The 26797-nt window shown below is 35.6% G+C and overlaps 2 protein-coding genes across 8 annotated transcripts in view; one reads left to right on the forward strand and one right to left on the reverse strand.

Annotated features, from left to right (window-relative positions):
* The window catches only part of LOC116753517 (canalicular multispecific organic anion transporter 1-like), an 89776-nt gene extending 83893 nt beyond the window's left edge, over positions 1-5883 (forward strand). For 6 of the 7 annotated variants that reach the window (XM_032631352.1, XM_032631354.1, XM_032631356.1 and 3 more), the window contains 3 exons: positions 1910-2068; positions 3362-3528; positions 4513-5031. In XM_032631352.1, coding sequence (XP_032487243.1) covers positions 1910-2068; positions 3362-3528; positions 4513-4867 — 681 coding nt within the window. In that variant the 3' untranslated portion in view covers positions 4868-5031. The other variant, XM_032631353.1, reaches the window with a different exon arrangement.
* A 7007-nt stretch (positions 5884-12890) lies between these two features.
* Positions 12891-23462, reverse strand: HSPA13 (heat shock protein family A (Hsp70) member 13). Its single transcript, XM_032631258.1, has 5 exons — positions 23387-23462; positions 21475-21815; positions 18849-19062; positions 16941-17108; positions 12891-15997 (listed from the first exon to the last, which is right to left on the reverse strand). The coding sequence occupies exons 1-5, from the start codon at positions 23409-23411 to the stop codon at positions 15330-15332; spliced, it is 1416 nt and encodes a 471-aa protein (XP_032487149.1). The 5' UTR covers positions 23412-23462; the 3' UTR covers positions 12891-15329.
* Positions 23463-26797: the final 3335 nt, after the last annotated feature.

The raw sequence follows: 26797 nt of genomic DNA on the forward strand, positions 1-26797 counted from the left end.
TATATGTATGTTTCTATACATATTTTTTTTCTTTATCCATTCACGCATGGCATACACTTAGGTTGGTTCCATATCTTGGCTACTGTGAATAATGTTGCAATGAACTTGGGAGTGCAGATTCCCCTTCATCATACTAATTTCATTTCCTTTGGCTATATACCCAGTATTAGTATACTTTATTTTTACACCCTCTAGTAAGTGAAGTATAACAATAAGACAGTAAGATAATATATAGTTACCTATACAGTAAATACATCAGAGAGAATATTTGTATAGTCAGTGACATCATGTTTTCCAAGACCATTAGTGAAATGGGAAAATGCTTGAGATGTAATTTAGTTGATAAAAACTATATACGAAACTATTGATAGTATATCATTTTTGTGTTTTAAACAAGCAAACATATACACATTAGCAAGGATCCTAGAACAGTTACAAAGCATAAACACTGATTCTCTCTAGGTGATGGGATTTTAGATGATTTTTGCTTCTATATTTTTCCCACATTTTTCAAAATGTTTTATGAAAACATATTATTATCCTGCCTAATCAGATTGATATTTTTCAAATCAGTAAAACTAAAAAATCATTTTAATTAACAGCAATGTTCCATTTTCCCTTTTTCAGAAACCTGCCTTTGGTATCTCCAAACACCTCCTTTTCTAACCCTCTAAACCAGGTCCACTGCAGTGACATCAAGGACAAAAATATTTTTGGAACAAATGAAATCATTGTGGAATTTTAATTCTTCTAATGAATTCAACATACTCCTGGTTTTTCTGATGTATAATAATATGTCACATTTAAGATTTAAGATCTTTAATTAGGGCAAACCAGCCACCATAATCTTCTCTCTGCCCAATGTTCTACTAACACCAAGACACAAATCAGCACCCAAAAGAGGTTGCTTTAGTTCTCATGGCCAAAGGAACACACGCAATCACTGGATGTTTATGACAAGCTGATTATTTTGTCCAAGAGTCCAAAACACTCCGACATTATCTGTGACCGCCCTTAGTGGTTTTGTTGCAGTAGTTGTTTTGATACACCAAGGAAATTTGCAGGCATTCCTTTAGATTTTTTAGCCTATCTAAGCAAAGGGTTCCAGTCCCCTGTTTGTTTGCTCGTTTGTTTTGGGGGAGGGATGGTAAAGAAGCCTCATTTTGAAAGTCTCAGGAAAACAACCCCATTATCAGTCTCTCTTTAAACCACACCCTTAATGGCTAGTTTAGGGATGGTTCAGGGATGATCTACTCTTCCTGGGGCTGCTAATGTGCTCTAGTTAGGTGGTAAGTAAATTACTCAAAACTGGAGGGAAGGGACTTCCCTGGTGGCACAGTGGTTAGGAATCCGCCTGCCAATGCAGGGGACACGAATTCGAGCCCTGGTCTGGGAAGATGCCACATGCCGCGGAGCAACTAAGCTCGTGCGCCACAACTACAGAGCCTGCACTTTAGAGCCTGCAAGCCACAGCTACTGAACCTGCGTGCCACAACTACTGAAACATGTGCGCCTAGAGCACATGCTCTTCAACAAGAGAAGCCACCACAATGAGAAACCCGTGCACCGCAAGGAAGGGTAGACCCCGCTCGCCGCAATTAGAGAAAGCCTGCGCGCAGCAACGAAGATGCAATGCAGCCAATAAATAAATAAATAAATAAAAATTAAAAAACAAAACAAAACTGGAGGAAACACACATATTAGCCCAAGCCTTTCCAGTGAGTAAGGAGTGTCTGGATAAAGACTCATCCTTGCATGTCACGTTAAGTCTTCCATGACAGTCAATGTTTTTCTGGTTGGCAAAATTAGATTCTACTGACCCGACACGTAATGTATTTGTTGTCAGTACCAAGGTCCCCTTCCCTTACAAAAAGTACAATGTAAACTGTTTATGATAATTTCATTATAGATTGGAATTGTGGGACGAACTGGAGCAGGCAAATCAACACTATCAAATTGCCTATTTAGAATTGTAGAAGGATCAGGAGGCAAAATTATTATTGATGGAATTGACATATCTACAATTGGGCTTCATGACCTTCGTGGCAAACTTAATATTATTCCACAGGTAAAGACTGTTTTGTCATTAGTCTTTCTTAACTCCCTCTAGGGAAACTTCATCTTTTGTTCTATTTTATTTTGTTTTTGTTTTAATTTTTTTTTTAATATATTCCTTTCAAGCATACACATTCATTTTGGGGAGCCAAATTATTTTAAATGTATTATGAAAAATAACTATGTAATTAAATCCTATTAAACACTATAAATCTGAAGTGTTCTCCCTAAGTGCATTTATCTATTTGAAAAACTGCTATGTTGCTTTGCAAGTTTCCTTCATAATAGTAAATACAAATAAAATTCAAATGTAGAGATCAGGCTGAAACACATTGGTATTTTTTGGAAGAAAAAAACAATTACTGAGGCTTTTGCTTAGTTGGTAATTCGAATGTAGGATTTTGATTCTTTTGACTTGAGGTTTAGAAATATTGAAAAAATGAAAAGAACAATAATGCAGTTAGATCTTTTTTCAAGTCCTTTGATTTTTTCATCTGTGGCATCAGAGGAACTTGATCATTAACAAGTATGCAAATTGGCTCAATAATATGCCTCTGCAGTCAAAGATGACTTTATTCAGTTGTGTTTGAGAGATTTAAGCTGAGCATTTATGCAATATCTTTATATTATTCTTTAAAAATATCTTAAAATACTATCATCTCTTTGTCATACTGTTTAAACACATACTTACATTCATGAATTTACTTCAAAACAAATTTGAGTAAAATCTGAAATTCTGACAGGGATAAAATTGACTGGAGAAAAGAAACAGTCATTCCCCTTTTATAAATCAAAACAGGTGTAGTAAAATACAGTTTCACTAGACATGTCAGTGTATTGGAAAGAGCGTGGACTCGTCGTCTTTGAATTCTACTTGAGCACTTACCTTCTGTGTGTCCTTGGATGAGAGCTTTTTAAAACCTCCAGTTCACTGTCTGTCAAATGAGGATATTTACTTCTATCTTTCTGGATTGGTGGGCTGTTAGATAATATTATATACATAGTATAGATTACATTTATTCAGTTCTTTTCTGTATTATATTATATCCCTGACTAAAGGGCAGCTACCATCATCATTATTATCGTGGTTGTGATCGAGACATTATTAAAAAGAGGACGAGAAAGAATCAGGAAGCTTATAATGATTTAATCTAACTTGCAACTTATTCTGATTTTCTTCTGCTTTTGGGTTCAATATAAAATGAATTTGATAACTATTTAGTTTTGATCATTTTGTTTTTTCCTTATTTAATGTACGCATGCCTCATGTGACAGTAAGATTACTGGTGACTATTTTTTTCTCTAGGACCCTGTTTTATTTTCTGGAACCCTTCAAATGAACCTGGACCCCCTAGACAAGTATTCTGATGGCGAGCTATGGGAGGTGCTGGAACTATGTCACTTAAAAGAGTTTGTGCTGTCCCTTCCCAAGAAGCTGCTGCATGAAATTTCAGAGGGTGGTGAAAACCTCAGGTAAGCTGCTAAGAACAGAGCTTGGTCAGGTTATTCATTCAGGGCTTTTTAGAAACGAGTTGGCCTCAAAAGGAAGTCACTCCTGAGCTACCACGGATTTTGTCTGGCCTGTTCAAAGCACACCATTGCTGATTTCTCCTAGGGAAGACAGACAAGGAATAAATAAAATGATAGCCACTGGCTGGGAAACTGCTGGTGAAGGGAAACAAAGGGAAAAAAGAGGAACAATGCAGTATGAAAAGTCACTATTTAATTGAATCTTCTTTTGCAAAGACTCCTACTCTAATAGCTTTCTTCCTAAAAAAAAAATTGTTGTAAGGGCTACTTTGATGTTTGATGTCTTAGGATGGTCCCTTTATGTGATCAGAGACCTAAGGGAAATCAGTTAGACCCTCTCTGCACTGGAGAGACACAGCCTGTATGACTCAGCCTCTTCTTTGTTTACTCTCTCCTCCCTCTCTCTGTTTCTGCCACCTCGGCCTCCTTGGTTCCTTGCTGTTTCGTGAAGATGCCAGGCGGGTTCCTGCCTGCCTCAGGAATTTTACATCTGCCAATCACTTTGCCAGGAACAAGTTCCCATTGGAAATCTTCAGGACTCACTTTCCACTTCCTTCAGGCCTTGAATTTAAAGGCGTCTTCTCAGAGAGGATTATTTTGGCATGCCCATCTAAAATGCCCACCCCGTACCCACATTTTACACCCTCCCTTTCTGTACGTTCGAATTCTTCTCATTACTATGCATTTTGCTCATTTATTTTTTGTCTCCCCATGACAGAGCCTTTTGTCTGTTTAATTCATTGTTGTATTCGCAGAACTTGGACCAGAGTCTGGCATATAGTAATCACTCAGTGAATATTTCTTAAAGAAAAGAATGAATGAATGTGTGGGTTAGGAAGAGAATAACAGTATAATTAGAATTTTAGAACAGGAAGTGTGTGACCGTAAAATCCATTGTGGAAATCATTTTACTATTTTTTATAACAGTGTTGGACAGAGACAGCTTGTCTGTCTTGCTCGTGCTTTGCTGAGAAAAACAAAAATTCTCATCTTGGATGAGGCAACAGCTTCCATCGATTTTGAGACTGATAACTTGGTGCAGACTGCAATCAGGAAGGAGTTTTCTGATTGTACCATCCTGATGATTGCTCACAGACTGCATTCTATCATTGATTCAGACAGGTATGCTTTATTTGTTTTCAGAAATAAACCAGTTTCTACAGAGATACCTACTGAACATATGAAACACATTAATTACTTGCCACTAATAAAGGATTTTATCTGTGCTGAGAGATACAAAATGTCCCCTAATAGTATGGAAGATATTTTCCAAAATAATTAGAGGAATTTGTTAATGCTTAAAGAATATTAGAAAACTTGATATATTTCCTGAGTTACATAGTACCTTTATTTTGTACTGACATAACTCATACAGTAATTTAAACTTTACGGTAGCAAGAACAAGAAGGGTGAACTGAAACACTGATTATAGGTTACCTGACTGGATTCTTTTCACATTGCAGGGTGCTTGTTCTAGACTCTGGAAGGATTACACAATTTGAAACACCACAGAATTTGATACACCAGAAAGGACTTTTCTTTGACATGCTAACAGAAGCAGGAATAACACAAGACTCAGGGACAAAAAGTAAATACTTTTAGTTTACTTTAGTTTGATTATACCAAATAAAAAAAATAGTATTTGAAAAAATAAAGACAGGGGAGAAATGCAAAACAGCGGGCCCCTAGCTACATGTTAACACAAACAAGAGATAAGCACCATAGCTCTAACCATAATGGGCTGTACCCAACCTTCTTTCTTCCATTCATTCCCTCCAGAATATCTGCCTTTTCCTCATTGCCCAAAGTGCTAAATGCCATTTATCCCTTAAGTCTCTGACTTTGTTCAGGAGTCATCTTCTGCACAAAGCATCTCTTGATTTTTCCCTTCGCTCCCCTGTCTGATCCACATGCCCTTTTTCTGTCCTCTGAGTAGCCCTATGTGCATACCTTTATCATGGCAGGGACCATACTCTATTTAAATCCTTTTAGTCTGCCTCTCCTTAAAGCTACTTGAAGGCAAGTGCCCAGTTTATTGTTTTTGTGTGTTAGGTTCCTAACATAGTACCTTTTAGATTGTTGATACTCCACAAACATTTGTAGAATGAATGATTAGGCATTTTAGAGTAATATTATACAGGCACCTGTAATAACTTTTGAGTTATTTTACAGTATATGAAATTATGGAGGGGCTTCCCTGGTGGCGCAGTGGTTGAGAGTCTGCCTGCCGATGCGGGGGACACGGGTTCATTTCATGCCCCGGTCTGGGAGGATCCCACATGCCGCGGAGTGGCTGGACCCGTGAGCCATGGCCAATGGGCCTGCGCGTCCGGAGCCTGTGTTCCGCAATGGGAGAGGCCGCGGCGGTGAGAGGCCCGTGTACCGCAAAAAAAAAAAAAAAAATTATGGAGGAATCACAGAAAAACATATTGAGTTATTCAGCTGCTTTTTGGAAAGAGTAATTATATGTTAACTGAATTTTATAAAATAAAATTTTGCTTTATTTAAAAATAATATTTTATAATATTTTTACTATTTACTTTGAGTAAAAAACCTATATTTTCTATGGAACGTCATTTTCTGGCTTGATTAACCTCAGTGAGTTATATATCAGATGGTATACATTCACAAGTAATTGTTGATTTGTAGTACTAATTATATTTTGAAGGGCTTTTTCATTTGGTAGTTTTATGTAATAGAAGCCACATTATTTCTCTGAATTGCCATTCAAATTTGTTTTCAAACTTCAATGGTATTTTCCTTTCAAGATGATTTTAATAAAATATTTTAACATGTTAAGACTCAACAGCCATTTCTTTTATCCTCTTTTCCTCCTTCCTGTGCAACAACTTTGTACAACCTTGCTTCATCCCCAAGGGTATTTATGAAAAGTTACCGTAAATTATAAAACCCTATATTATCTAAAGCTTCATTCCTTAAAGTGTAAGCTACTGAAAGTATTGTCCTGTCTTTACAATTCCTGTAGTACCTACCACTATGTTTTGTTCTCAGTAGGCATTGAATAAATATCTATTGAAATCCATTAAGAAAGGGAACTGGATATTTCATTAATATCAGTTAAAATTTACATTTTGGCCTCTTTACACATGTAGTAAATCAATCAGAGACACTGCATAATTTAGAAATCTAATGGGAAATCAACAGTCACCTGGATAAATTGTGGTATTTTCATACAGTGGAATCCTATACAGCTATGAGAATGAATGAACAAATGCTACAGGCAACAACACCGATGAATCTCACAAACATAATGTGGAGTGAAAGAAAACACAGGGGACTTCCCTGGTGGCACAGTGGATAAGACTCCATGCTCCCAGTGCCAGGGGCCTGGGTTCGGTTCCTGGTCAGGGAACTGGATCCCACATGCATGCTGCAACTAAGAGTTCACGTGCCACAACTAAGGAGCTGTGTGCAGCAACTAAGAGTTCACGTGCCACAACTAAGGAGCTGTGTGCTGCAACTAAGGAGACCACGAGCTGCAACAAAGAGGCTGCCTGACACAACTAAGACCCCATGCAACCAAATAAATACATTTTTTAAAATACTATAAAAAAGAGAAGTCAACCACAAAAGCATATTCTTATATGATTCCATAATTCTATTGATACAAAAGGTTTGTTGTTTTTTTAAAAAAAAAGAGGAGAAACTATACTCCTAGAAGTTGGGATATTGGCTACTCTTGGTGGTGATGGGTAATGATTGAAAGGGTGAACAAGGTGGGCTTCTGGGAAATGATTATGTTCTGTTTCTTGATCTGGGTCTGAGTATTGGTTCAATTTGTAAAAATCATCAATCTGTATACTTAGGATTTGTGAAAATGTAGATAGATAGTTATAGCTTTATATATACATAGATATCTCATGTATAATATAGTTAAATAAAGAGTAAAAAGAAAAAGTAAAATAAATTAGTCATTTAAAATGACTAAGCCAAAATTACTCAATATAATATTATTGTGTTTTAAAAAATCAATATTTCATTCTCATTTTTATTATGTACATCAAGTTTGTTCAATCACTGAAGTGCTCTTTGAAACAAAGTGCAGGATACTTAAAATGACTGGATTATAGAGAAGTAGTAAATTTGAATTAAACCTTTTAATTCAATGATTTATTTCAAAATTTTAACTTCAAAATATATTAAGAAAATGATGATTATCATTTGGATATGCAGAAATATTTACCTTAGCTGATAGAATGAAAATCCTAAGAAGCATTAGGTTGAATTCTTTTAGGCTGAGAATATTTATTACTGAAAGCCCACTATATGCCAAGTAATGTGCAAGGCACTGGAATAATTTATTACTTTCAATTCTCAATAAAGAATATAAGAAAGTTATTACCGCTCGCCCTATTTTTACCAAGTATGATAAGATACCAAGAGGATCTTGGCCAATAAAATGTAGAATCCAGACCCACATGACTACAAAACTGATGATGATGTTCTTTTCAGTTCTCTAATAAGATGTCTCATTCCTAGAAGAGCCACTTAAAGAGTGCATAGTTCAAGAATGGGGGGGAGAAGAATTCTAAACCAATAGCTGTGTAGACAAATGGAATTAAACCTTGGGGTAGGGTGATTCTTCAAATATAGTATTAGTTTGAGCCATATGAAATAGTCATTTTTGTAGGTAAAAAAATAGTTGAATAAAGGCAATTTCATATACTTTTAAATATAGCTTTGATATCAAAGTTAGTGTTAAGAAGATGCAATGCAGTATTTTAATACATGTGAAAATAATAAATAGTTCTAACTGGTCTAGAGGGCTTTTATTCTAGGAAAAAAAATCAAGAAAATTAAAATAAGAAAATATTACAGTAGTTAAAAGAGTTCAGGATCTAGTGACAAAGTGCTTATGCTAAATCTCAACTCCACCACTTTCTAATTGTGTAAACTTGGGCAAGTTAACTTATTTCTCTGGACTTATTTGGGTGTAAGAATTTTATCTACCTCCTAAGGGTTTTGGGGTTTTTTTTGAAAATTAAATGAGATAACACAACATTTAGGACAGATAAAACTCTTTCTGGAATATAGAAAACATTCAGTAACATGTTAGCAATCACTTCAGTACTAACAGTTGTATCTCCTCTCCTTATAGTTGCAGTTTTGTGTTTACAAACAAAATCACATCATAGGACATAGTATTAAGTAAACAAAAAGGGCAAAACTGAGCCAATGTTTATGAAAGGCTATTCTATACACAGCAACAACTTGGGGATAATTGGAGATTAAAATAAGTCCTCAGTGGTGTGCAGTGTGATTGATCTCAGTGAGATTAAGCAAAGTTGAGAAGGCAGAAACAGGGCAGATCTCTTTCTAGTTCCTTCCAGTTCTCCTAGTTCCCACTTTTCTAGCTGTCATTTTCCAAGCAAGTAGACCATCTGTGGAATACAGAAAGCAGGACTTCTGGCTACATTACAAGCCACATTTCTCTAAATCTTTTAATGAAAATTAATAGTAGTTTGGTAGTTTGTATGGTGGCTGCTATTGGGTTAATGGGGCCAAGGTAACTGTTGTGAACGCAGTAAAGGCTGACTGGCTTCTCTTGATGAATGCTGACTAGGTAACCAGGTTATTTACAGATCAACCAGATTTTGCACGTGCTCAAGTTATCATAGCTGATCAAAGATAGCAACATTTTCTCTCTTGAGGGCAGCACAAAGAGAAAAATAAAACTGAATAGGGAGCTTCCCTGGTGGCGCAGTGGTTGAGAGTCCGCCTGCCGATGCAGGGGACACAGATTCGTGCCCCGGTCCGGGAAGATCCCACGTGCCGCGGAGCGGCTGGGCCCGTGAGCCATGGCCGCTGAGCCTGCGCGTCCGGAGCCTGTGCTCCGCAACGGGAGAGGCCACAACAGTGAGAGGCCCGCGTACCTTATAAAAAAAAAATGAATAGTCATATGAGTAAAGTGTTAAAATATATCATAAACTGAAAAATGTTTGTGATAGTTGTGAAAAACATTTGTGAAAAATTTGAAAAATATTTTTCCAAAACACTTACAAGGAAAATGATACATGTGCATTTTTGTGTGTCAAGGGAAGAGATACAAGATTGATTTTTGAGTTCATGTTTATAAGACTCAGCTTATCATTAATATACTTGTGAATGATTATTGGTTTACTGCTATTTTTCAACTCTTGATAGACAGAAAATGTAATGTGGTTATCAGAGAATAAGACTAAATGAATGATTTAGAATACATGACAGTGGAGTACCACAGGAACTAGGCATAAATGTTAACCCAGCTTTAGTCAACACTAACTCTGTCTGAACATCTGCTTCTGGCTTTCTGTTCTGAGCATTTGTGCAACAATTTCCAGGTATTACAGAACAGCCTCTGCTTTCCCTGTATTGCTATAGCTATGACTTTACAGAGGTAATAGACAAGAATTAATGTTGGCCATGATGCGTAAGGTCTTGAAAACTGTTGTTTCATGTATTTTCTTCCACTTTTTAGTTGAATCAGTTCCTTTTTATTCCATCTTGGCCAGAAGCAGAAGTCCAACAAATGGCAATTTGACCAAATGTTTAACCACAAAGTAAGGGTCAAAAGTTTAAAAACACAAGGAAGGAAAGAAGAAAAACAAAGAAGTGTAAACAACTAAGGGGCTTGTTTTTCTTAGGTAGAAAGAAGTCCCAAGGTAAAAAGGACAAAGCTGGCCAGAGCAGTTACATAACATCACTGGCCACTTCTACCTTTAGCTCAACCATCTATTACATGTCCATTGATTGGTAGTTGCAAACCCATTGCTTTATCTCCAGCATCATGTCTGCATTTCAAGAAGGTAGAGCAGAATTATGTCACATACCCATCCCTAGCTGCAAAATAATTTTTAAAGTAGGGGATGTCACCACTCCAAAAAAACTGGGTTCTGAAAGTAAGAATGAATAGAAAAGATAATTGCAGTAGCATTTAGCAAGGTCTGCCACCACTACTTTTTGTCGCAAAGTATTTTTCGACTATGACAAAATATAGTTACTTGGGAGACAAAAGAAGGGTAATGGTTACAACTAATAAGATCCAATTTCCAGTTTCCGATACTATATAGGCTATGTTAAGCAATTTAAGGTGATTGGATGAACTCTTAACAGAATTGTGTTTGTGTATTTATGTATTTACATTGTGTACGTAGATATATATATATATATATATATATATATATATATATATACACACACACACACACACATATATATATAGCTATAGTTATAAAGTTGTGTTGTGCCATTTAAGACATTTCAGGTGGTCTTTCAGGTAAGCCAAAAAATAGTTAATTCAATGAGGTGTAAGACAGACTGTATTTGTTAGTTTTTTAACATCCAAAAAACTTAATGTGAGGCAAGCTATTAATTCTTCCCAAAACTAAATAAATGCTTTACCACAGCAAATTAATTTTCTTTTATATTTCTGCAGAATTCTGCAGAAGTTTTTGACTCATAGTTTCAGGGTCTTGAGGATATTAGGGAAAATAACCTATTTTCTTGTGGCATTTTCTTATAATCCCTCATAAAATTAGCAAGTCACTGAACTTTGTTCTTTCTCCTTCTATCATCTCCATTCATAATACTTAGCACTTTCTTGCCAGGCACTCACAAAATCCCAAAGAATTAGGTACTATTATCTTCATTTCGTATCTAAAAAAATCTGTAAATTCAAATTTGCTTCTCAGAAATGTGAAGAAGTAAATAGCACTGTCTAAACCTGTAACATGATCTGGTAAACAAGAGGTCTTTCATGGATACTATCCAGTTTAGTACTGAACAAAAATGGTGCTATAGGATTGCATTATGGGATGGATAAGATAGCACAGCATTGGGGCTGAACATGGACTAGATTTGAATAACTCTGCTACGTATTAGTTGTATAATCCTGGGAAAATTACCTAACACATCTGTGCCTTAATTTCCCTATCTGAAAATGGGGTAAGAGGAACTACCCCTAAGTTTGTTAGAACAAAATTAATTAGTATTGTTAAAACATTTAGAACACTCCTGTACATAGTAAGCACTATTATCTATTGCTGAATAAGAAATAAATAAAAATTTAGTAAGCTTAAAACAACCAAAAAATGTATTATCTCAGTTTCTGTGAATCGTGACTCTGGAACTGCTTAGCTCAGTGATTCGGGCTTAGGGTCTCTCATAAGATTACATTCAAATTTGAAGTATGGCTACATCATTTGAAGCCTTGAATACCAGATCGAAGCATTGGAAGTCACATAAGAAGCTGCCTCCCTCAATAGGGCACTGTGTATTTGTTAGTCAAGTGAAATAAATGTGGATGTATCACTATTATTTCCTCATATATTTTGAATCTCCCAGCAGCAGTAGTTAAAATAACTATGAAGGAATCACAGGAACTAGTGATTGGAGAGTCAAATCTACTGTTTTTATTTAAGGGCTCATTTGACAAGACATTTATCAAATGAACTTAAAAAAATTGTATTGAGTTTCTTGCCCAAAGAATAAACTTTATTAGAGAATTATAAAGTATTAATCACCAACCAAAGGATTACAGTAGTCTATTATGCAGGATTATTAACTATCTAGATTAGTTTTGTCTCTGTTATAGTCGGAAGCCATGAATTGGTATTCAGAATTTTGAGTATACTGTTCATGATACAGGAAATGTCTCTTCTAAATTAGTCAAAGAAGAGACATTTCCTGTATCATGAACAGTATACTCAAAATTCTGAATACCAATTCATGGCTTTCGACTATAACAGAGCCAAAACTAATCTAGAAAAACAAATATCATATATCACTTATATGTGGAATCCAGAAAAATGATACAGATGAACGTATCTGCAAAGCAGAAATAAGAGACACAGAAGTAGAGAACAAACATATGGACACCAAGGCGGGAAGGAGCGGTGGATGAACTGGGAAATTGGGATTGACACATATACACTACTATGTATAAAACAGATAACTAATGAGAACCTACTGTACAGCACAGGGAACTCTACTTAATCCTCTGTGGTGACCTAAATGGGAAGGAAATCCAAGTAAGAGGGGATATATGTATATGTATAGTTGATTCACTTCGCTGTACAGCAGAAACTAACAAAACATTGTAAAGCAACTATACTCCAATAAAAATTAATTTAAAAAAAAGAAAAGTAAGCAATTCCAGGGACATTCAGGATGTAGGGAATTAGGTAATAGCTGCTGAGGTCACGTGCCGTGAGCATCAGATCAGCTCTATTCCCGTTTGCTTTCTTATTTACATACCTCAAATATGTACTCTGGGCATAGTCCAGAATAGAAAATAAAGGACACAATTTAAAAAACAAACTGCAAAGTGGTATTTATTTACATTAAAATGTGAAATACCTGTATACACACAAATCTAAGAGGCACAATCTGTTATGCACAGTAACTATGATCTTCAGAACATATTATGCACAACAGTACCTGCTGATACATAAGTGGTTCCAGTGAAAACAGTAAATACCAAAACATTCCTGACACAAAATAATTATTCATTCACATATTCTAATCATACAAGACAGTTAATATTTTAAAAGTTATGTACTTCAAAAAACACTAGCAAGATGTACAACCAAAATGTATTATGAAAAATGTCTTCAGATTATTATGCATAAATGATCCCTTTCAGAATGCATTTTTACCTTTTAAATAAACTACACTGATTTCAAGACTATTTATATATAGCCCCCTAATATGATTGAAGACATTTTTTAAAGGTATAACTATACTAGAGAATAGTTATGCTTTTCTAATATGCTAAACTAATGTCCCCCAATTCCAACACTGCCTATTTTTCAGAAACAATCAAATTATTTAAATTCCAACTTTAGAGTATGAGATTAGCTGCCCTGTTTTGCAAATTGTTTCCTCTAAGGACTGTTAACAGATTGTCCTGAACTATCTCATATACTGGAAAAATTCAAGTTTTAAAAAAAGTCTTAAAATGCTTTAGGTTAAAGCTGGTTACTATCTATGGAGATTTTGATAAATTGAACACTTTTCTCTTAAAGACCTTTGCAAAAAGGTATTTTTCAATTTTAAAATCTAGTAAAGATTTTTATAAAGTCCAAAAGAACACTTGAATATTTTCAGAACGCAGTGAAGGATTCCTCTTTGGCATTTCTCCATTTAGTTCTAAAATAAAACATGTCAACATTTTATATTTTTCTATTTACCTACTACAGACATTTTCTGTACACAAAAGTATTTGATTGAAATTGTTTTAACAGCAATTTCATTACTAAGAAACTTTTTTTTTTTTTAGGATCAGATTTTTACTATGAGAAGCAGAAATGTTTTGATGTTGCTGAAATGAGCTTGCTTATTTCTCTTTTTCAGTGGTTGGAACTTCAACATCCTTTCAAATTCAACAATGGATAAAGCAGACATATTTTATATTAGCAAAACTGCTGACCAGAGTTTAATTTTTGAATATCGATAGGAAGTAGCCTCTATTAAGGAAAAAGAAAATCTTCAAATAATAGGGGCATCACATAAATAAAACTACTATATTTTCTTTCTTGGTTCCTGCATCTTTTCTAAAAGGAAACAAACCAAAACTACTACAAATACGGATTTGTGGACATTTTTTTCATATTGTCTTCCATATTAGATTTCCACATTATTTCCAGTATTCACAAACTTTTTGCTCTCATCACACACTAACCTTAAGGCTAAAAACAGTCCAAGTCTGATTAGTTTTAAATGATGGTAGGAAACAATAACAAAAATGAGTACAATTTTCCTCATTCAAAACTAAATATGGGTAAAAATCTCAGTAAAACTGAATCAGATGCAAGCTAAATTCTCCAGGGCTTACTGAAAATAAACAATGAAACAAAAACATAAAATAAATACTGTACCTAATTACTGCTGTTTATCAATGTCTACAAAGGTCTTAAATAACAAAACAAATTTATAGTAATGACGGCTTTATTGTGACATTAACACATTTTTAAAATGTAATTAATAATTCTCTATTGTTTTCAAACCATGCAGAATCATGGAAATCCAAGCAGAGAATGACACATAGCAGATGAAGGAACTAAAATATAAATTGGTAATGAGACATTTGAATAAATCTGTAGCTATTTTAGAAAGAGAATAAATTGATCCAATAAATATATTTTGAAAGTCTGGAGAATGCAGGTTATAGGAATAGGACACAAGATGGGATACTGAGTTCGTGAAAGTAATTTTGTTATATATGGCAGTTACTGAATATTATATATGCAGCTTATATTAATAACACTGCTATCTCCCAGCCACTGTAAGTACCTGACATCAACACTGTCCTTCAAGTATAGTTCAAATTTAAGAGTTACATGTGATAACCAAGTAAATAAATTACCAGCTCCTGCTAATACAATTTAGTAAGAACTGGGAATCCTATAATTGGCACTAGGCAACGTTTATAGAAGACAGTTTTAAGTGCACATGGATATCTACTTCCAGAATGCAGAAAATAGTCACCTATGCTCCCATAAGAGTTTTACCTCAATTCTTTCACTTTAGAAGTATTTGTTGAAATGGGATCTCTCCAAAATCAAGGATCAATCTGGCCACATTCAATTCTAAAACAAAATGTTCTGTAAAATTTCATATATATAAATGTTACCTTTTAGGTAAATGTGTGAGATATTTTAGAGACTTGATTTAGTGGACAGAGGTGGTCTGATAAATAGGAAGAGATCATCAGACAAGATCTCAAATGACCATCCCTCCATAATTCAGTTGAAGTTGGTCTTTTGTAAATGCTTATTGGGAATTTCTAACGCACTGACTTGGAGAGGCCAAGAGCCTCCATCAATCCCTGCTTGGATTGCCACTCCTGTCACCACTGCCAAGTCAGGGTCTACAGACGTGTTGGGATCCTTTCCAAAGAACTCTTGAATGACTTGGCGGATTCGAGGAATTCGAGTTGAGCCCCCAACCAAAACCACCTCATCAATCTCAGTTTTTTCCAGGTGGCCTTCTTCTAACACTTGCTGAATGGGTACTAGTATTTTCTGGAAAAGATCTTCATTAAGGGTGTCAAAGAGCTTCCGTGATATTTCTGTTTCAAATAAAACCTGACTTTCTCCATTTTTCTTTTCAGGAAGGCTAGCTCCAAACATGCTGTTCACATGGGGGCTGTCTGCTGGGGAAAGTTCGTCCTTTGGCAATTCAGTGTCACTACTCTGAGGTTCCTTCCCGTCCTTTTTCTCCACCGTTAGTAATACCGACATCTGGGCAGTCTGATGAAGAGTCAGGTTTAATTTGACCATTTCTACAGCTTGTCTTAATCTGTGGATTTCCTCTTTCCTAGAGGGTAGGAAGCCATATGTTTGATAGATCTGTTTATATAAGTACTGAAGCAATCTTTGATTGAAGTCTTGTCCTCCAAGTTTATTGTTTCCTAAGTTAAAAATTAAAAAAAATTATATTATATTTATGAATATATGTGTATGTGTGTACATATATACGTGTGTCTGTGTAGTATGTATGTATAAATGATATTCTGGGAATAATAAGTCCTTATTTAATGTATTAAGATTTTATTCATACAAAGACTGATTAAAAAGATTTTAATTCAAATGTGTATTATTAAAATACAGTGCACATCCGGGTTTAAATGATGTAATAGGAGGTATCTCAATGATATCAAATACTTTTGCAGAAAGAAATTGAGAACACTGACCGGCTTTTAAGTAGCAATTTAAAAACACTAAATGTCATTATTTTCAACAGAAGGAAGTCCTTCGTTTAATTAAAAAGTACCAGTAAGCATTTTCTTTTTTAAAAAATCCTTTTGTTTAAATGATTAAGGGCTGAAAAGTAGAAAAAATAATTTAATTAGGAAAAGAATAATGCAATATAAATGCCCGCCACTGAACTTGGTTCTAAATGGAGTCCAGTTAGGCCACCTGTAACTTAAGCTCCACAGGCTTAATTCCTGAAACTAAATTAACCTTAAAAAAAAAAAATTTTAGAATGCAAAATACTATTATTAGATTTCCTAAAGATATCTATTTTGTGAAACAGATTATTAAATGAAATAAACTGATCGTCCTTCATTTTAAAATAACTTCTTTCCTTCTGTTCTCTTTACCATGGAGGTGAAAACTACTGGCTCAGTTAGCTACAAATGGCAGTATATTTATTTGACTTACAGGATGTCCAGTTATTTTTTGAGACTTAACTTTTTGCTATAAATACAGTAAGTGGTGGCATAAGATTACATGTACAGAAGATTACCAAAATGAACGCAAAGAATACGGAAAAATTTTTAAATGAACACTTTACACGTTAGATATGTTAGCGTGCCTCAATCTCTTTAACGCTCCCTCTATTTTTCTTACCAGACATCGCTCGGGTTAAAAACATTCCTCCTTGTTTATTCAGCAATGACACATCTAGAGTTCCTCCGCCCAAATCTATCACCAAGACGTGAAAGACATCAGCTTTGTGGAGACCATAGGCCATAGCTGCTGCTGTGGGTTCATTTATTACTCTTAAGATCTTCAGTCCTATAAAATTGGTTGGAGGGAAGAACAATCATGAGAGGACACTATTAAGAAATTTCTTCTCATTTAATCTTACAACACATTAGTATCTTCTCTGATGTGAACTCCACTGAGTACACAGTCACAAACCCAATAAAAATAATGACATGGGATGGGTAAATATACGTTCTTCTAAATGGGTGTCATTAAAATTATTCTAAGAGAAGATTATAGTATAAAGAAATAAAGGCCCAGATTCACGGAATACATCATTCTATTATTTATTAATACTTAATTTTTAAAAATCTCTCAGCCTCTTCTAATTTTCCTATTTTACTTGGGAATATATGAGCAAATAAACTTTAGTCATTATGCACTGTTAACAAACTGCTATAGAAATGAGGTAAGCTTAGTGTGCTCTTCTTTGAAAAATGAATTTTTGATAAAAAGAACACATGAATAAACAGAGAAGAAATGATAATAAAATGAAAAATCCAGATGATAGGCTCCAATAGCTACAATGACACTTTAAAAAAGTACTTAAGATGCAAGACCCTTGAATGCAAATCTGAAATATACAGCAAAATCTGACTTCAAGGTAAAGTTAAACAGTAAATGTGCAAGCAAAAGATCAGATTTCCTTGAGCAAAACTCCTGCTTTAAACTAACTGCCACACATAACGAGCGGCCGTGAAAGTAGTATGGCTTTATGTATCACGAGCCATAGAAACTAGTCAAACTCTGAAGAATTTATTCAAAGACCATAATACCTTCCCCTTAGCTCTCTGACTTCATCACTCACTCTGCTCTGGCCACGCTGGCCAACTTCCTATCTTCTTATGTACCAGCAAATTCTCATTTTATGGCTGCTACACTGGCACTCTCTCTCCTACAACACAGTTCCTCCATATATCTGCTTGGTTCACAACCTTGCTTCCTTCAAATCTGCTTAAATGTCACTTTCTCAATGAGGTCTACCTGACCGCTCTCTTTAAAACCTGCAAATCCCCCTATTCTCTGATCACCCACCCTTCCCCTTATCCTGTCTTTTTTTTCTATGGCAAGTTACTTTCTGACATACATTGTAGCAAGGCTCTCAACCAGAGGTCATTTTGTTCCTCTGGGGACATTTGGCATTATCTGGAGACATAAAATTATCACTACTTGGTGGGGAGAGTGCCACTACCTTCGAGTGTGTACAGGCTAGGGGTGCTTCAAAATACCCTACAATACACAGGACAGTTCCCCACAGCAAAGAATAATCCAGCCCCAAATGTTAATAATGCTAAGTAAGAAATGCCATAATATACTTATCTTCAAGGCTGATTTTCTGTTCCCTCCAATAGAATACAAGCTCCATGAGAAAACGGATTTATCTGTTTTGTTTACCTAGGCACTTAATACTTGCTGAATGGTGTTGAATGAATTTTCTCCCACCTCAGATTTTTAAAAAACGTTATATTATATTCATCTTAACATTAAAAGAATTTTAGAAGAAAAAATTCCTCATTGCTAACGTGTGTCCATGTTCTTTCTTAGCCCTTCTCATATGCCTGATGGGCTGCTGTCATAATATACACATTTTACATTGTACCATGGGGCTTTCTAAATTGTTTGTAAACCTATATAAAAATCCATCTGATTTATCTACCATATAGTTTGTCTAGGTGCCTCGTTAGGTGGTTTGCAAAATGATACACATTACTACAGATTTTCAGCCTAACAAAATTTTGAGCAAAATGTAACTCAGGCAAGTGATATTACCTGCAAGGTTAGCAGCTTGAATTGTCGAATTTCTCTGTTTTAGATCAAATTCTGCTGGTACAGAAATAACAGCATTGGCAACTGGCATTCCAAGATATTCCTCTGCCATTTCCTTTAATTTCAACAACAGTCTAGAGCCAACATATTCTGGGGAAACGGTGATGGTCTCATTACTTGTCACAGAAAACTCAACCATTCCATTTTTGTTTAAAACCTGTGAATAAGATTTGCAAAGATAAAAAAATATATATATAAAACTGTGTGTGTATATATCTACATATACATACGTACACATACGCTAACACCCATACATATGGAATGTATTCAATCAAAACTTACCTTTAAAGGGTCATAAAATTCATTTGTTATCTAGCAAGTGCATTTACTAAGATTAGAGGTTATTAAAAGTCATACTTTAAAAGCTATAAAATGAATCCACTCCACAGTTCTCAATAAGAGCAGAAAAATAAAATTCATTACTAAGCATATAATTGAAACATAGAAGATTCTCCATATATATCTGTTAAATGAAAGAAAAGATGAATGATAAAATAGAAGGAATAACAGTGGCTAAGTCATGTTTGCGACTCAAGATCTTCTTTTTTAAAAAATTAATTTATTTCCAAAAGTAATAGATAATTGAAAGAATGTTCTGGTACATATTAACAAGAATAATTTTAGTACTTCGATATGTTCTTATCTAAGAATCAATATCACTCACATTCTTGTTTCCATGGAAACATGTATTAGCATCTTTTTCCTGCTAATGTAGTTGTACATTTGTACATTTAAAAAATTAGACTAATTCTAAAACATACTAGTTTCACCAATAGTTTGTATTAACATCAATAGTAAAAGAGAATTAGTCTGTTCTAAGAAATTATAAGAAGTTTACCCCAATCATTCAAGACTACATAATTAGTTTTCAATTAAGAAAATCTGACCTTCCAAAAAGTATTTTACCTGCCTGGGGAAAACAAAAACAAGCTATGAATACTTAAAATAAGGTCCTTAAAATAAGACCCAAATATACCAGTACCTTCAGAGTGATCATGAAACAGAAACAACAAAAAAATATGATCACTTAGAAACTTAAAACAAACAAAAAAAACCTGTAAAATAACTCTTGGATCAATAAGTAATGTACCCAAAGCTGTAATTTAGAGGAAACTGTATAGCTTTATATGATTTTATCATTACATAAGAAAAATTACAAATTAGTAAAGGGTCTAAAGAAAGAAGCTAAAAGAGAACAAAGGAGTAAACCTAAGAAATGCCTGGAGAGATTGTTTTTTTGCTCCTTTGAAAATGAATAAAAATTTGAGAATTTTTATGATGCGTTAATCAATAAGCAGCACTGATACCACTATTTTAAAATCTATTTATTAAGAATCTCACTTCATAATTAACCAAAAGGGTGGGGGGAACCCTACATGGAATAAACATTTAAATGTTTAAAAGAAAAAAAAACCCAGCAAAACCTAAACCTACAAATACTTATATAAAAGCATTAGAAAAAAAATACAAGTGGATAGGATGGGAAAGGCCACTGTAAGCATGGTAAGAGTCCAAAAACATTTTTAAAAAATTATTAAGAGATGATTTTGCCACATAAAAATTTAAGTCTTGACAGTTCAAAAATAAAATTATATGTCAGTTTTATTAAAAAAAAGGAAAAAATACTGAAAACACATCACAAAGGTATTTTATAGTCATTAAGGGAACGATAAACACCCCAAAAGAAAACAGGACAAAGGGTAAGAAGTGGATCACTAAAGAAAATGAAAATGCCAATAAACACATTTTTAAAAGTCTGACCTCAACAGAAATCACAGCAATGCAAATTAATACAAGATACCATTTTTTATTTATCTATTGGCAAAGACTGAAAAACAATAACTAGTGAAGGTATAAGCAGTCTAAAAAATAGGTAAGGGCACATAAACTTTTCGGTGCACAATTTGGCAATACAAATCAAAACACTTAAAAACATGCAATCATTTGACCTATCAATTCCAGTTCTTGAATTCAAATTTAGGAAATTATCAGAGAAGTGTAAAAACATACATGTACAAGGATATTCACTGAAGCTCCAACAGTGGAAAACCAGGGAAAAAATAAAACTTACGCTGACAGAGACTGGACAATTAATTGGCGGAACAGTCGTTTCACACAACCATGAAAGATAATGATGTGAGCCCACTGATTAACTGTCCATGATATATTGATGAGTTTCAAACAAGTCATTACACAGCATGCCTAGTATGATCTCTTTTTATGTATATAAATATGTATACACACAAACACAGGAAGAGTATCTATTTATCCATCCACCCATCTACAGGTACATGGGGCTTCATTAGCCTCCGGTTACAATGAAAGAGCTGTGCAGACATTCTGAGGATAGCAGAGTGAGGAGATGGTAATGTCCTAAGTCCTCAGTAATACTGCGGGACCACTGAATTAGCTAACCCTGGAGCTGCTGTGGGATTGCTTGTTATATGAGATAATATAACTTCCAGGCAAACTGAGTCTGTTGAAAGAGAATGTTTTGTAACTTGAAGCCAAAGCATTAATTGAAACAGTATGCTGAACTAAAGTTAAAATAGATTTTGGCTTCACTTACCTTAAATGGGTATCTGCCAATTTCAGCTTCTAGCTCTTCTGGGGTAAAAATCTTGCCTATGAATCTTTTAGCGTCATATATTGTGTTCTGAGGATTTGAGTCCGCCAGCTCTAAGCTTTCATACCCCACATAAACATCGTTGTCAGTAAAGGACACCATGCTGGGTAGGCTGACGTGCCCATTTTCATCTGGAATGACCTTTACTTTTCCTGTTCCAGGAAAAAACACCCCAACTGAACAGTAGGTAGTGCCAAGGTCAATTCCAATCACCTTAGGAGTAGGCAGTGGTAAATACTGTTGCGCGAAATAGCCAGCCAACAGGAGAGTCAGAACAGCTGATCCTGAAATACAGGCAAATTACAAGTTGCGTCTTACCAAACTTGTACAACGTGCAAAATTACAAAAGTAAAATCCCTTTACTATCACGCTTCCATACTAGACTAAAAATACTGTCCAAATATTTTCTTTTATAGTACTCACGATAACATTTCTCAAACATCAAGTTTTTCATAATGCAAACTGACTATAATACAATTAAAATGAAGTAACAACAAAAACAAACAAACAAAAAACCCCCTGTATGTTTGTGTGCTTCACTTATGGGTGAGTAAAGGAATAAAAAATAAAAACATTTCGATAATAATTGTGCTAATGCTGACAGGAGAAGTCATTCATCTGGAGCAAAAGCTAGAATATAATCCAATTCTTGATCAAATGATATTTAGATTTTATAGTTTTATAATTAGCTTCAGATAACATTGTTAAAAAGAAACTAGCATTAAAATTTCCACAGCAAAAGCTCTGTTATTGTAAGCGTGAAACTCTTCATACCCCCTCTCTTTTTTCCTTTCAAAAGGATGAAATGGATAAACTGGATTAAAATAATTTTGCAAATTGCTTAGATATTTTTAAACGGTCACTTCATAACAGAACATAGTTAACTTTTTCTGTATTAAATACGAGTTGAGGACATCTTGCAGAGGTGATATTTCGGAGAAGAATTAAAAGTGTGTAACCCTGATGATAACATAAATGGAAGCTCTTAGAAGTCAGGTTTTAGTCACGCTGTATCCCCTGCACCAATGGTTCCCAGCCAGTAGAAGACTGTTCAATAAATATTAATTGCTGAAAAAGCCAAATACGAACAAACGCCACGCAGAATGTAAACATAAGTGATGGAGAAAGAAGTCAATTCGTATTTACAGCTAACCTGTTATTTGGTTTCAGGAGGCTGTGCTATACACCTGTGTCCATCCACGTTACATACAACTCAAAACACCAATTTGTAGGAGTCGGCTTTACTAAATTATTAGGTCATCCTCATCAACACATAATGAAATGACATCAGGTGCCAATCCCACCTTCCTCTTGCCCCTACGTACACATTTTCGGAAGCATTTCATCACCTTCTCCTCCGGAGAGGGTAATTCCTACCCGGATTGGTGGAAAGAACACTGGACTATACATCAAAGAGGTATCTGGCTCTCTCAAAATCCAGCATCCCATGAGTCTACAGCTCGGGCTGCTGCTGCTGTTCCTCTCCCTTCCTCCACAAAGGGGTCTAGGGGTCTAGGAGATGCACATTCTGGCAGCCTCTCAAAGGCCCCAATTCAACCAACGATTCAAAAATCGACGTTGCGTAGGAAAGAACCCTTCCCGAGGCCCAACGTCCCTGGGACGTATGCAGAGGTCGCCGCCGGCCTTACCCGGGCCTACTGCGGTTCGGGCCTTCCTAGAGGCGACCCCCAACCCGGCGTCGCGAACAGCCCCAAACCGCCTCTAAGTCACCTTTCTGGCGCTGTATCCGCTGCGCCAGCGGGATCCAGCAGATGCAACAACGACCCCAACACCCCAGCCTCCCTCAACCGCTCAGGTGCCCGCAACAGCGCAAAGGACCCTCCTGATCACTGACCTAAGATCGTCATCTCTCCGGCCATCACAGTCCCGCCGAAGAAGCTTAGGATGACTGTACCAGACGTGAGGCACCGCCCCCACGCCGCCCGGCAGCCCCGCGCTCCTCTGGGAAATGTAGTCCTGTTGCTCTGACGCGGCCCGAGAAGCTACATCTCGGACCAGAGAAAGGACTTCCTTTACCGTGAGGATGCGGGCATGAGGGCCCCCATTCAACCGCTGCCAGGGGCGCCCGAGCCGCCCTCCCACGCAACGGACTACAGAGCCAATTAGGCTGGGGTGGAGGAGCGCTAACAAGAGGGACTGGAGTTTCTAAGCAAACCTGTAGCGCCTGCAGCCAACTTGAGGTAAAAACAGTGTTTTTAGCACCGCCTCGCCGCTTTGCCTTCTGGGAAGTGTAGTTCCGGCCTGACCCATTCGCCTGAGGGACAGTGAGCACTTTTAGGTTATTGCGTTTTAGGGTGATGTCCCTAACCAGGCCTAGGATCCAGCGTTTGTTATTTCGTTCTTTCTGCCTTTTAAAGCGTTCTCGTTTGCCTGGGATCTGGATTCCAGATTGCGGGGGGTGGGGGTGGGGGGGTTGTCCCAAACGTTCCCCCCGCCCCCGCCCCTCGCTCCAGCATCCCTAGAAGAGCCCCTGCCACTGTGCGGGCGTAGAGGGAGGCAGGGGCTGGCGACCCTGGAACTTGGATACGATCCTCACTCCTGTGCTTTCGTTTTGGAAAAAAGGAATTCGAGAAATCCTCAGTTAATGCGATTTATCCAAAGGAGCAGGGACACATTTTCCTCTATTGCTAACACTGAAGAGGGCCGTTGAAAAGAAAAACGTAAACGAAATACCTTAACTTTCTCTTGAATTAAGTTATAAGTGGCAGGAATTGTTTTCATGCACAAATCACTTAACATGCAATGGCCATTTAGGACACTTGTGAACTGTTTTTCTGGTTCTAGTCTTAAATAGACCCGAGTTTTCTCGCTTCTTGGTCCCTAGTGTACTTTATGTGTGCTCTCCACTTTCGTGTATATTTTAAATGTGTCATAATGTAAAGAATAAAAAGCATGTGTGCCTATAGTGAGTAGTGTTCACTACCATTTCCTTATGAAGAATGCATAATTCAAACACTCAGTTCCTGAATATTACTGGGTATAATGATCATGTTAACATTTATTGAGCACGGTGTTAGCCACTAGTAACAACCAGAAGGAGAGACAGAAGATAAACACATAAATGTAATTTATTATGGTGTGTAACATAATTGCAGTATGGCCATAGGGCAGAAACAGGATTGAACAAAGGCTGTATAATTTTATCTTGAAGAGACGACTTGGTGGAAGATAGTACGTCTAAGCAGTACTTTGAAGAGTAAAAGGGAGCCACGAGATGGGTTGATGGGATAATAAGAAGCAGTTGGCTGGAGGTGTTCTAGGAAGAGGAAACTGAATTACCAAGAGTGTGGAAGCAGAAGGCAATCTCATAGAAGGCTGCTGGATCATAAAGCGTGAGGTGGAAGTTTCAGAGATAGAACTAGAGGTGTAAACCAAATCAGGAGGATTAGTCATTTGTGTCAGGCGCTGGTCATTGCCATTCTCCTTGCCACCCACCCCTTCCTCCTTGCTAATAGGAACAAAAATTACTGGTAAGACTATCCCAGTTGTTTCTCAGGGGTATAGTAATGTTATTAAGAACAGAAAACACCAGAGTTGGGAAATAAGGATGAGGGCAGGGATATGGAAAGAAATGTGGATATACTGATTTCTTCATTTTTCCTAGCAGGGAGTTAATAGGTATTATGTAGAATGGCGAATTTCAGAAATAGAAACATAAGTAGATCATTTAAGTTTATGAAGGCAACTTCCTGAAGGACCAAAAACTGATAAAACTTATAGAAAAAGGAATAGGTTATTAAGAATAAGTGGGATAAAATTAAAATGTACATTTTTTTCAGTTTTTCACGGAGAAATGTCAGTATATATAATTTAAAGTTAAACTTTTAAAATTTATATAGCAAAATATATCAACAAAGGAAGCAGTAAAACCAAAAAATATATCAGATGACAGATTTAAGATCAATTTTTATTATATTTATAAATATAAATGGGCTAGACTAAAAACTGGCACATTGTCAGATTTTCTTTTTTTTTTTTATGCAGTTGTAGCTATTTATGAGAGAATTTTTGAGTGGATAACTAAATGAAGTTCATAGCTTGAAAATATCCAAGAGGGCAAGGTGGACCTACCCCTTATTTACAGAGAGAAAAATAAAAGGCCAAGAGAAGTCAAGAAAATTATGCTCTCAATTAGCATTCATTCTCTTAATAAATTAAACCTTACCTTCAATTTAGTGATTAGAGGTAGGTAATCTTTAAAAATAGTAAGCAGAGTGAAAATTGTCTAATTATATATCCCAGTAATTCACATTATTATTTCAGAAATGTGCCCCATTAGGAAACTCATTGCCAAATAATTAAAATCTTACAACATATCAATGTAATTCAGAGGACAAATTGCCCTTGTTGTTGTTTAAGAAAAATTCATTCAATGGAAAATTGATCCAGTTCTCTGCACATTCATTAAAAGAGTAAGTGTATTGAAATTACAATTTACTGTGCATTACATTTTTAGACTGTATGAAACACTATAATATTTGAACATAAAAAATTATTCCTTTGTTAAAATTATTCCATAACAGGACAAATCTCATTTAATGAACTGGAATATGTGTACTTTTTTTTCTTTTACTAGAGTGTTATGGCTTCATATATTTCTATCTTCTGGGGACTGAACATTTATTACATGAAGATTTTTCATGTAGAGGTATAGTAAGTAGTAAATTTGGTTTGTAACTAAAAAGCTGATGCCAGTGTTGTTTTTTCAAAGAATCTATTACACTTCAGAATCTTTGATAAATGTATTTGCTATTTAGTTTGAAAATATCTTTTATTTTGGATATTGCCTATACGTTTCCAATGAATTTAAATGGAAATATATATTACATATGTCCTCAATAAGTAACATATTGTCTTTTAAAAATATATTTCTGATCAAAGCAAAACATAATAAAAACTTAAAGGCATAAGAAGGCATTAATACTTCTTACATGATCAACAATATATATCCCAAACAATAAACCAGACAAAACTTAGAATTATTACCAGTAAAACTGAGAATGAAATAAGTATACCCGTTTACAACTATTATAGAGCATTGCTCTGGAGTTAACAGCCAGTGCAAGAGAATAAAATAGAAGTATAAATTTGGAGAAAGAATAAAGAGGAAAATGTATGATTCTTTTCTAATTATATAATTATTGTCTTAATTCAGACAACTGTAACAAAATGCCACAGACTGGGTAGCTCATAAACAACAGAAATTTACTTCTCACAGTTCTAGAGACTGTGAAGTCCAAGATCA

The sequence above is a fragment of the Phocoena sinus genome, chromosome 4 (genome assembly GCF_008692025.1).
Source record: "Phocoena sinus isolate mPhoSin1 chromosome 4, mPhoSin1.pri, whole genome shotgun sequence".
NCBI classification, from domain to species: Eukaryota; Metazoa; Chordata; class Mammalia; order Artiodactyla; family Phocoenidae; genus Phocoena; species Phocoena sinus.

Bases quoted from the DNA above. Each gene is read 5' to 3' on its own strand.
- HSPA13 (XM_032631258.1), bottom strand. From the start codon at position 23,411: ATGGCCGGAGAGATGACGATCTTAG. The intron at 17,109-18,848 runs GTAATATCACTT...CCAATTTTATAG, and splicing joins TCAAGCTGCTAACCTTGCAG to GACTGAAGATCTTAAGAGTA. The intron at 15,998-16,940 runs GTAAGAAAAATA...TTTTTAACTTAG, and splicing joins TTTAACCCGAGCGATGTCTG to GAAACAATAAACTTGGAGGA.